At 37.5% G+C, this 13,183-nt stretch overlaps 1 protein-coding gene across 3 annotated transcripts in view; it reads left to right on the top strand.

The window, feature by feature from the left end:
- XB5731323.S (uncharacterized XB5731323 S homeolog) overlaps positions 1–13,183 on the top strand; it is an 83,494-nt gene that overhangs the window by 18,623 nt on the left and 51,688 nt on the right. For all 3 annotated transcript variants that reach the window (NM_001093501.1, XM_018259635.1, XM_041591348.1), the window contains 2 exon segments: positions 1,264–1,512; positions 12,259–12,360. In NM_001093501.1, coding sequence (NP_001086970.1) covers positions 1,264–1,512; positions 12,259–12,360 — 351 coding nt within the window.

A 13,183-nucleotide genomic window follows, 5' to 3' on the forward strand; every position in this document is an offset into this window, starting at 1 on the left:
CATGCAGAATTTGTGCAAAAGGCAGTTATTTTGTTACATTTTGTTTGTACTGGAATCAGTTATTTGAGTGAGTATAATTCATCTGCTACTAAAGGAAGCCCCCCCCATAAGATGTATTGGATCTAAATGTCAATGTATATCTGACACCCAGCTGCTGCAAGAAGACAGAATGAAGAGAAACAGATGCTGAGAGAGGGGTAGTGAACATAAATTTAATTCTATGAGAAACGCTACAGAATTTATAATTGATTGTATTTAGAAAGTTTCTTATTTCAGAATGATGAAGCTTATATTACATTTTCATTTTTGTGATAGTTCCCCTTAAAAGAATGGGTGCAGATGTAATTTTGACTCTGAGTACAAATGACACCATCACAATGCAATCCAGTGCAATTGCATGTAATTTGATTCAAAGAGTAATTGTGCACATTTTAATTCACTGAATTCCATGGTGCCATGTACAACAAAGGACTAGTTAGCCACAAAAACAAGAAGGCCATTAAAAAGTAATAATAATAAAATTGTAAGCCCATGGAGCAATAGGGCTGCAGGGGTCAGTGACCACCATTTTGAAAGTTGTAGACGTGGAAGGCAAATAATTTCAAAACTATGAAAAATAAATATTGAAGACCAATTGCAAATAAAGTTGTTAGGAATAGGACATTCTACAGCATACTCAAAGTTAACTTAAAGGTGAACCATCCCTTTTAATGAATATGATAATGTACTTTGCCTCTAAACTGCTACTGTTAACTCCAGCTCTCATTTTGTGTGATCCTGTATTCTTACTAAATCAGGAATGTGCCCAGACTGCAACTAGGTGCATCTGTGTTTGCTTTTCAGTTTAGTGCATATGAATTTTCTTGCTTACCACTAACACCCAGACCAGATGGAATGTATATATTATGTTATGAGTATTTTGTTATTTCAATAAACAAAAAACAACTTCAGGACTTAAAAAGCATTGAAAAAAACCTGTTTGTGGGATTGCCAAAGGGGAAAGCCTGAACGGCGTCTGAAATTCTTTAGAATCAGTGTTCCAGCATGATTTATTACTGTATCCCTGAATTATGTATTTATTTAAAGGAAAATGGATTCTTGATAATAAAAACATAAGCTAGGGGTTATAATTTATATCAGTTAATACACAGCTGTTGGGATATGATGGTATTATAATTCCGCCCTTCTTTATATGCTGTAACTATCATGTATTACACCTTATAAAAGTTAGCCTATAAATGTTATACTACATGTTCCCAACAGGAATGTCTCATAGTGGAGGGTATTCCCACAATGCACTGCTCTATGCTTTGACAAAATGTGGCATCCGCCATATTGACACAGCCAAGAGATATGGGAATGAAGTTATGGTGGGGAAAGCAATATGTGAAAGTGGAGTGAAGAGAGAAGAGCTGTGGCTTACCACCAAACTGTGGCCAGGAGACTATGGGTATGAGAATGCAATACAATCATGTCTGGATTCATGCAAGAGACTAGGAGTAGACTATCTAGGTAAGTACACTACCTACCTTTCCTTTTAGCTTGGAATATTTAAATTATAAAGGTAGATTGTCAAGGTTGGGGTTGTTCTCTCTGGAAAAAAGACATGAATACACTTTATAAGTACATTACGGGGCATTTTAGACAAATAGTATGAGATCTTTTTTTCCCATAAAATGGATCACCGAACCAGGTTTTAGGTTGTGGAATGCACTGCCGGATGTTGTTGTGATGGCTGATTCTGTTAATGCTTTTGAGTGGCTCGGAGTATTTCTTGGATAGGTATAATATCCAAGGCTATTGTGATACTAAAATGTACAATTAATATAGATATGGGCATATATAGTTTGGGACTGTATGGAGGTGTCATTGTGAGTGTGTGTAACTGAGTTTAATTTGGAGGGGATGAACTTGATGGACTTTGGTCTTTTTTCAACCCAACTTAACTATGTAAGCAACACAAAGATTTTACCATCAGTGATTTCAGTTATTGTAGAGAGAGAGAGAGAGAAGTATTTTTAGGAGATTTGTTGCCTGCAGTCATGCATTTTTATCTCCGGTTGTACACTCCCTTGTTTCTGCATTAGTGCAGGTCTGCAGTTTTCTGCAGCCTATTAAAAAGTGCACTGATCTGGTATTGATCCCACAAATACAACATTGACTGCATTATTCAGTTCTGAATGGCCCCTAACTTGAACTTCATTCAGACACACAGAGGGTGCAGGCCACAAAGGGGGTGGGTTGGTGGGGATAGGGTTGGCCTGCGATGCTGCACTCTGCACCTAATACTGGATTTTCAGTCTGAAGAGTACGGTATTGCCCCAGGTACAATTGCTTGTTTAAGTGAGCATAAAGGGGCAAACTGTTGCGCCCCTTAGTGCTCTAACACTTGTACCTTGGGGAAAGTAGATGCCCCCTAATGTATACCCCCTAATGTGTACCCTATTTCTTTGTTATTATTTCATTTCCATTCTTTTTGCTCATCGAGAGTGCAATATAATATCAGTCTGAAGGATAATTATAATATTCACTATTCAGCATTTTGTGCTGTGTAGAGTTGTACAAGAACTAGCCTGCAGGAACCTCATTGTTCCCAGATGGTTGGTCTTTCAGCTGTCTTGATTGCAGAACAGTTTTTAAGGACAATAATTAGTGACCCTCCAGTTGTTGAACTACACCTCCCAAGGACAACCATGACTGCATAGTACACCTGCAGTTAGTGTATCCCTGTTTAGACTGGCCTGATACTATAGCTGCGAATATTCCACACAGCCATATGTGTCTGTAATCACAGCAATATTTTTTTCCAACACTGAGATTAAATATTTTCTTGTTGCTGCCTTAACTATCTATATAAAAGTGCAATGCAATGATTCTGTGTACCTTTCCCACAACCTCCATGTCCAATATTTGTAATGAGTATTATTTCCTTTTCTTACAACATTTCTTGGTACAGATTGAAGAATCTATTGGGTAACCATGTGGCAATCCTTTTTTGAATCATGCAGCCCTTCTTCACAATAATATTCTGGGTGCATTTCTTATTTATATTTATTTACAACTGCAATTGTTGTGATGTATTATCCAGGAACCTGTTCTAAAAACTCTGGGAATCCTGTCTTCCACACAGTCAAATTTAAACAACCCTGTTTTTTACTGTTTTGATTTCTCTACCTTTTATAGTATTTAAAAATGGTAGTCCAGATTATGGAAACGCCCCTTATTTAAAAAGAAACCCCTAGCCTAAAGGATTAAAAGATCTGATTCCTATACAATTTAATGTCTTTAATTTTAATATCTCGCTCTGTCTCTCTCTCTCTCAATATATACAGTAATACACAAAAGCCATGAATATCTTGTAAATTATATCCTTATAAACGGTGACTACTTATGTTATCAGTTATAAACGGTGAGTAGTGATGTAATTTTTGTCACATGACTCACTAAAACTTGTGTATTATATTAAATAAAGGACCCCTTGTTGGAAAATATGAGGATATTAGAAGTCACTTCGGAGTTCCATGACCTGTATAAAAGCCTTCAGCCTTGTGTTTTTATATGGTCATGGAAATCCTCTGTAACTTATAATATCCTTATATTTGACAACAGGGGGTAATTTATTCACTATATATTTGTGTATATATATATATATATATATATATATATATATATATATATATATTTGTGTATATATATATATATATATAGATATATATAGATAGATAGATATATATATAGATAGATAGATAGATAGATAGATAGATAGAGATATATATAGATAGATAGATAGATAGATAGATATAGATATAGATATAGATATAGATATAGATATAGATATAGATATAGATATATATATATATATATATATATATATATATAATATATATATATATATATATATATATATATATATATATATATATATATATAGAGCGTGAAATGCCGGCACAACACGTGTAGTGATATAAGGTGCCTGGGTGCAAAGCTGAAAAAAGTGTATACAAAGGCACAATGGAAGCTCGCACTCACAGGTCTTAAAGTGAAGCAAAAAGGTTTTATTACAAAAAAGTACAACTAACGTTTCGGCTAGGGACCTACCCGAAATGGTAGTTGTATTTGTGTGTGTGTAATACCTTTTAGGGCTATTCCACACGGGGAGATAGCGACGCGTTTGCGGTCGCGGCGACAAAGCGCCGCGACCGGCGCAGGCGACAGTTTTGTATGGGCGCCTATGTAAAAACGCCTGTGCTAACCACACGAGGCGATGCGCTTTTCAACAGTCGCCTGAAAATGCCTCGCCAGGCTTTTTCAGGCGACTGTTGAAAAGCGCATCGCCTCGTGTGGTTAGCACAGGCGTTTTTACATAGGCGCCCATACAAAACTGTCGCCTGCGCCGGTCGCGGCGACTGTCGCGGCGCTTTGTCGCCGCGACCGCAAACGCGTCGCTATCTCCCCGTGTGGACTAGCCCTTAACTAGATTGTAGAAATGTATGGGAAGCTTCAGCTCATGTTGCTCCTGCAAGAGAGTATTTTGTAACATCCATATTTGGAGATTAGAAATCTATGGGGCAGATGTGTAAACATAATTTAAAGGTCTTGCTAGTTTTCCCATGTGCTTTTCTGTTTTTCTTTCTTACCAGGTGGTGTACAATGTTATTTAATTTCTGATTTTTTTCATTGGGGACTTTTTTCTTGTGCAGAAATGCTCCAGGAAGTGTTTTTTCTTGCCAAGCTCAATATTTCTATAGGCATTTATTGTCAGAATTTATCATATGAAAGTAAACGTTTTTCTAAATCGTTTTTTTTGCTAGATTAAGGCTCAGTTTATTATATATGAGACAATAAGGGCTCAATTTAATAAATATCAGCATTAATGGGTGTCCTATGCTGAGCTACACTGCCTTCTCACACCAATTGAAAATAAACATGTTCCACTGCTTAAAGGGGTCTTCCAATACAGTTGCCACCTGGCTGGAATCAGGCCCCCAACCCGAAGCCCGGTATTAGGGGAAAAAACTTTTTTTTCCCATAGTAAAAGAACATTTTAATCAACCTACCCGTATACATTTATTTAATATGTTTCATTGTGTTTTAAGTTGTTTTGTAAATACTTTTGAAAGCAATGTCTGTCTGTCCCTTTCCCTTCTAAATGCCTTAAGCTGGCCATAGACGCAAAGATCCGATTGTACGAATCGAGGACCGAGGCAGAGATCGGTCGGTTGGTCGATCGGACAGGTTAAAAGATTTCTGTCGGCTGCCGATAATATCTCTTGCTGATCGTACGATTTTCAGTGGGAGACTGTCACCAACTTTCGTACGATTGCTGTCAGGGGCAGAACATTGGCTGATCTGTTCTTTTGTTACTTTATTTGATCTGAATGGTTAGTGGCAGGTCAGGAGATTGGGAAGTCTGATCGTTACGAACGATTGGATCTTTGCATCTATGGCCAGCTTTACGCTAAAGCTGTGTAACAGTAGTCACTTCCCCTTTAGGTCTTTAATCAGCTGGCTTGCAATTGTATAACCTGCCAGACAGATACTGCTTTTAATAGTAATAATTAGCTTTTAAAAAAATTCAAAAAAATTCTGATGAATTCATATTGAAATTTTGTTAAAATTAACGTATATTAAAAAGTTGAGTATAATTAGATTTTCTTCTGTTGTGCAACCAACTGTGTTTTTGGGTGGAGGACCCATTTATGGCAATAGCAGAAGGTGAGATTTGTCACCCCCAGGAAACCTGTTCTACCCCGAGGCAATACATTTTGAAAAAATGCCTTTATATTTAGATACAATTGAGTCACTATATGTCAAACTCTTTACATGTGGAAATCCTGCTTTATCTCTGAAAAATGCAGAAGAACTGATAAGAACAAAGTGGCAGGTTTGGGGGGGATAGCTTTCAGGAGATGCTACCTTTTATGTGAGTCTTTCATTTTCCATTTAATAAATCCACCCACAATTATTTTTGCAAATGTTTGTTTTTTTTAGTTTGTTCTCATTAATGTAAAAAGATTGAATAGGACATTTTTTTGCAGCTAAACAGACAGAATACAAAATTATTTTCTGGTCCTAAGGGTAACGATTTGCATATTCTATCATCTCTGCACACAAAGCAGCTCCTCAATGTATTGCATCATTTTCTTCTATGCCCTCTTGCTTTGTTGTGGGAAAGTAGCTGGAAAATAAACCAAAATAAACCTTCTAGGTAAAAGTAAACAGGAACAAAGGCATTCCTGGCCAGAGAAACAACATTGTAATGGCAACTCCACCTTAACTGGGTACTTATAAACACGAAGTTATGAGCTGTGGGCACTCGGCTCCCTGACAGAGAAGGCTTTATACATCATTGTCAAAACAATTTAAATACATCCAAAGGAGTGTTCAAGTAATAAAGTAGTGTATTAATAAAGCAATGCATTGTACAGTGTGCATTCAATTCTGCTTATATCATTAATTCATACCAGAAAAAATGGTAGTGCAGAGCACCCATGGCCTTGCTATACAATAGGGTTGTATTACAAGCGCAAGCGTAGTGTTCAAAGTGCATAGTTTAGATGGTGTAGCATATGAACAAATAGAAATTGTCTTCCAAAGTGGCAAATTTTCAACAACAACAATAATTGTGTCATTGGGACCCCTCACTATCTAGCTCATCCCTGTCCCCTTCACCACCACTAAAAAGCAATGATAGCCCCTAAATTAGGTCAGATTAGTTTGTATGTAAGTGTAAAATAAATACTTTTTAACTCAGAAGCACTACTGAATCTGATATATATATGCTCTCTTTTGTCATTCTGCTTACTGACTCTTTAATTTAGTGTGAGCAATACTGAACTAAACCCAGTGCAAAAAGGCCCTTCTTTTTTATATTAGAATAGTGTAAAGGGGTTGTTCACCTTCCAAACACTTTTTTCAATTGAGTCATTTTCAGATTGTTCACCATAAACAAAGACCTTTTGTCAATGACTTTCCACCTTTTATTTTTCAAATTTTTCCAAAATTTAAAGTTTATTGTTCATGTCTCTAGTGTTCCAGTCTAGCAGCTGAGTGATCCAGGAGCATCTTCTAAACTGTTAAATTTGCTACATTTAATTGATATATTTCTCAGCAGTAGCTGTGGAATAAGCAACAGTTGTATCAATTTTAACAGCTGTCTTTAATGTAACTCAGGGATTCTGCTCAGCAGGGACAAGATAACAAATGTATTAACTAAATGTATTCATTTAAAACAGTTAAAGAGTTGGTGACCCCCACCCCCCCCAGAGGTGCTGTAAAAGGTGAAAATGATAGGAAACGTTGTACTTTTAATATTAGAAAAACAGTCACGGTGATTGGAAAAAGTATTTTGGGTGCACAATCTGAAACCAACTGAACTAAAAAGTGTTTGAAGGTGGACAGTCGTTTCACAGTAGGGGTTCTTTTGTTTTCAAACATTACATAAAGCAGAAAATGTAACTTTTTGAAAGCTTGCAGGCTGCTATTGACTGCCAACCAGACACTCCTTACTGAACTAGCAAACTTTGGCCAATATGTCGTGCCAGAGGATGGCCGGCTGAATTCATTGGGCATGGTCAGATACATTGATGCAAAGGCTTTAATAGCCCCATTACGTGAGGAATGCATAATGCCAAGTGTGCAGCTTTGTCCCAACACATCTGGGTGACCCAATCAGTGTCCTAGTTGCAAGTTATTGGATCAAGTTGATTTGGCCCACCACTTGGATGCTTGACAAAGGGGCGTGACCCCGAAACGTTGCACTACTGCATAATAAAATTGCAAGGGCTTGCCCTGCTACTACAATTCCTGTGTGCCGGTGAAATTCTTCTTACCCACCACTTGGATGGCCAGATTAGGCAAATATCTGCTTGTTTTGTGGACCTCACAAAATGTGATTTTTTAGAACAGCTTTACAATGCAGCCCCCCTTTGTCTATTTTGCATGTACAGCTAACTTTCCCAGGTATAATAAGGCCAAAGACAATTACAAAGCAAAAAAAAACAAAGCATTGTGGGCAAAGAACATGGCAATTTTTGCCCGTTTTTGCTCTTTTTCCAATACACCACATTAGTAAATCAGCCACTTTATATAATTTTTTTTCAACTACTAATCTTCCAAGTGTGTTTGTATTACAGTAGCTGGAGGGCAATAGCTTGGACCGTCCTACAATAGAGGCCAGCAAATTCAATGTCACCTTGCGTCTCACCTTTGCTAAAGACAAGACTGGGTTTGGTAGTGTTTGTTATTAAGTGACATTACTATATTCTGCAACCAATAAAAGTGAATTGTGAAGCAAACAGTGTAAACCCATTTAGGACAGCACAATTGCCCTGTCTGTGAATTTGTGTAGCGGGATGTGCTGGAGACAATGCAGCCTCTCTGAACTGGCCTTTTCAACTGCTCACAGCTTCCCAAGCCTTCTCCTAGTGCTTGTCAGGACAGGAATTTATTCTTTGTGCCATTTCAATGACCTTCATAAAAGAAACCTAATGGGGGGGGGGGAGGTATGCAAAGCTGTTAGAATCAGAATCTTAACCCCTTTATATGTCAGACTTATATGAGGATTTATATTTTTTAGTAGAGTAAATGGAGGTGATTTCAACATGGCACAGTATGGGTTCTGTTCCTGCAATGTGTGATCAGTATCTGTGATTTGTTGCAGTCAAAGGTCCTGATCTTTTTGTAATTTCGATTATATTTTGTAGAAACAGTATATGATGTCAGACTGCAGAAATATCAGCCTACCAAAAAGAGTACAGCACTTAATAATGTTAAAATATCTCGACTCACTGGATGCACATCATCTTCTCAGAACTTAACAGAAATAGACAGAGGGGTGTCCATGCATTATTAATACTTTTAATAGAGAAAATTTAGCTGTGTGCAATTTTATTTAGTGGAGCAGTCCCCAGAAGGGGGGGCGTAACTAGGCCTAGACTACTTCTCACAATGTAAATGTGGGGAATGGAAACATAAATTGAAGTATGGGGTTTTACAGGTTACTACCAGTCCCATCTGTCTGCAGACCATCCTGTGAGGGCAGGGTCTTCTGTCTCTGTCGTTAGGTCACTGCTCAAAGCATACCTCCCATTGGTTCCATGTTTTGCAGTACAGTTCTGATTGGCAGATAGTGATTGGAAGTTTCTACATTATAGTCAGATTCTGGGGTTTATTGGGTGTGTGTCAGGATGTAGCTGGATATGGCCGGGAGTAGACTGGCAAGAGTCCTCTGCACTCAACCCATTAACAATATATTTAAGACAGAGACTTTTTGTGCATACTGCTACTGAAAAATGCCTTACCCTTTAAACAAAACCAGGGATTGTTTGTCCATATATTGCAATATGTTTAAGCTGGCCAACTACATCAAAGTCATCCCAAATCTGGCCAGTCCTATGCTCAATTTTCATCTGATTCATTAAGAATTCTATTGCTTCATTATACACTTTACAAACATGGACCAGCTCCATGTTGTAGCTCCCACCCTTCCCAGCTATAGTCAGGTGATCCCACTGGTGTCTAATAAAAGGGCAGCCAAGTTTGGGAGTTTTACTTTGAAAGCAGCAAGTAAGTTGCAGGTAAAACTTAGTCCCTTTGTAAAATGTATAATGAAGCAATAGAATTCTTAATGAATCAGATGAAAATTGAGCATAGGACTGGCCAGATATGGGATGACTTTGACGTAGTTGGCCAGCTTAAATATATTGTAATATATGGACAAACAATCCCTGTTTTGTTTAAAGGGTAAGGCATTTTTCAGTAGCAGTATGCACAAAATGTCTCTGTCTTAAATATATTGATAATGGGTTGAGTGCAGAGGACTCTTGTATTTGTCTATATGTATTTTGTGGTCACAGCCTCATTGCACCCCGCCTAATGTTTTTAAAAATTAGTGTTGAGAACAACTTTCCCTTGTTTGTTACGGGAGTAGACTGGAGCATGGTCTAATTTGCCATAATTGAAATGTTGGTGTTGCTGTAGGGCTTTTTGGACAGTGGGTTTGGTTTGGGGAATATCATGCGCCGTCTGGCTGTGGCCAGGGTTTCCACCTGAGGTACTTCACAGCCTGGTAAAAAAGGTGCTTGATGCTGAGTCAGAGCTTTCTTGTTTCCATTAGGCAACACGTGTAGCCCACACAGTATATACAGTTGGCTATCTGTGTAAAACATTTTAACTGCTATACTAATATTTTGGGGAACTCTGGTTTTCACTTAGTACTTTGCCTTAATCTTATCTATCCAGTTTTCCTGTTCTTGCATACTTTGTCTTCCACCTTCAGCGAAACCATAACTGAATGACATGCTGTTTGTGTGAGGCAAGTAGCCATATGAGAGCCTTTTGCATGGTTGGAAATACACAAATGTGGTGTTTTGTACACTATGGGTAGCAGTAGGCTGCAACTTCACAAGCTAGGGTCAACTAATACAGTAGTTTGTCGCTGGTTAAGCACCCTGCTACAGGTTTACATTGTCACCAAGAACCAGACTGAGACATTGGTACATAACAGTGAAGTTGTTCGGGTGCAGCCTGTTGAAATGAAGCATGGCAATTGGCAGCTAACTAATCTTCTTGTAAAAATCCTATTCGCATTTTATTATTTAGCTTTAATATCAAAACCAATTTAATCTGTCACTATCAGTGGGATCAATAAAATAACATAAGGTCAAATCATAAGTCAATTTAATATTATGATGTTCGCTTGAAAGGAGTACATATATATGCTGCATAGATAGGCCTGCAAGAGCAGTTGTTTGTATGATATACTTACATGAGATATGAGCAGGACAGAAGTCGATTAATAATATTTATAGGGAAATGTATAAGGAGGCTGGGGAGACAGGATACTGAAAAGTACACAAAGATATAACGGTAAGATGTCAGTTTATATAAAGAGCATAAGCTCGGCAGGAAGTCAGCAGGATGTTAGGGTATATTGAGGGTTTGAACAAGAGGGAAGGGTTAGGCAATGTAAGAATATAGTGAATAAAGTACCCCCTCTTGTAAAATATAAGGATATTATTAGTTACCGAGGAGTTTCATGACCATATAAAAACACGAGGCCGAAGGCCGAGTGTTTTTATACAGGTCATGAAACTCCGAGGTAACTTCTAATATCCTCATATTTTACAACTGGGGGTACTTTATTTATTATAATACACAAATTTTAGTGAGTCATGTGACAGAAATGACATCACTACTCACCGTTTATAACTGATGACATCACTACTCACCGTTTATAAGGATATAATTTACAGGATATTCATGGCTTTTGTGTATTATAAATATATATTATGGGAAGCACAACAAGTAAATAAGGAGTACAGTAAGTTATTTATATGCATAAAAAGGGTTTAACAAATGAGTTTGGATTCACTATTATCAAAAAGCTCACTGCTTTTTGTGTACTTGAGTGTTTTCTGGCCAAAATCCATCCGATGTTTGTACAGTGGTAGATGCCATTCGTGCCACTGGTTGTAGGTACAGAGCATTTTTAGGTATTTCCTCCATCATTCAAAGACTTGCTGGCACACCTTAGCTTTCCTTATACATGTAGGCTGGAGGTTTGTAAGCAACCTATTTTGCAATCTAAAAAAGAACATGCACTGACACAGAAGTGTGTTTGAATGAAATATACTTGATGAAGGGGTTTGCTTCTGAAACATGGCACTTTAAACTTGCCAATATCATCCATGCTGTGCAACTGTACATTGTTTCTGTTATCCAAAGCAAGGAGTGGTGAAATGACTTTTGGGGTTCCATTTATTTTGAAAATTAATCAGATACCTTAGCTGGTGAACCCAAAGTCCAACAAAATGTAATTGATTTGACAAATCAGAATCACAAAAGTTCAGCCCATGCAGTTCCAAGTTAGCTGATAACTCCAGGCACATGCCAATAGAACTTGTTTTCCCAGTTCTAGTGATGAGCCATATTGGTGGGTGTACAAAAACTGATGCTCATACAGTTTAGCTAGAAATTACCAAACTTTATTAAAGTATTACCTTAGATCTGTGTGATCCGCAAAACGTATCTAGATGCAACTTTGGCAAAAGCTACAAAAAGTTAAACCATTGAAAAAAAGTTGAAAACATGTGAACCCATCTTATACAGCGGTATAATAGTTGGAATAGGAGTGCTTCATTATTGAGGTTAGTGGGGGTGAATATAACATGATAGGAGTTCATTTTCTCATGTCTTGTTTGATAATATTTTATTTTTTTTAGTAAAAAGTGATTTTTTTTCCCCCCCTCTTCTCAGACTTGTACCTTATGCATTGGCCTGATGCTCATGTACCAGGTAAGAGTGCCAGGGAAGCAAGAGCAGAGACTTGGCAAGCACTGGAGGAGCTGCACGAAAAAGGTTGGGAGCTCAATTCTTTGTGTTTCATTCAAGACTATATGATTTGATGCAGCATTACGTTGAAAGTATGTTTCACCTTAATTTGCAGTTTGAATTATTGTAACATTGGTTTCCATGTTATTGATTTTGGTTTAGATCAATCTAGGTAACAGGACTTATTGAACATGAGAAACTTATTAGGATCTATGAAACCTGTTCATTTAGTTCTTCTGTACAGAGACGATTGCTATCAGTAAAAACTTAATCATAGATCCTGCCAAGCTTTGTAGCAGGTAAGGTATCTCCAGGTCTCACTGAGGAACCCACACATAGCAACATTTTTTCACTACCTTTATACTGGCTTGATGTGATCTCTTGTCTTATAAAAAGTTCTTATAATCATTTATACAGTTGTCATTACATCATGCAAACTACCCAGTTTTCTTAATTTGCAGTGTGCCATGATGGGAATGTAGTATCACTTGCTGTATTTGGAATCCAAGACAATTTAGTATCAGCTCAGTCACCTACTTAAACCTCAATGACACAGGAGACATGTGGGAAGTACAAACAGAAAGTGAGAAAAAAATGAAGTTAAGTATCCATATGACCCAAGCAAGGTGCACACAATTAGTAGTAGCCAATTGAGGCCCGCATAAGAAGAGGTGTCCACATTTACTTATTATTGATAAATTTCCCCACAACCATATGGGACTTAGCCTCTATATGCAAATACAAATACACAATACAAAATATCCGGGACCATACAGATTATCTTAAAAAGCAATATTTATTGTCACCATGCCAAATGTCTAAAATCAATTAAAATAAGCAGCGCTGCTTA

Source organism: Xenopus laevis, chromosome 4S (assembly GCF_017654675.1).
Source record: "Xenopus laevis strain J_2021 chromosome 4S, Xenopus_laevis_v10.1, whole genome shotgun sequence".
Classification (NCBI taxonomy): Eukaryota; Metazoa; Chordata; class Amphibia; order Anura; family Pipidae; genus Xenopus; species Xenopus laevis.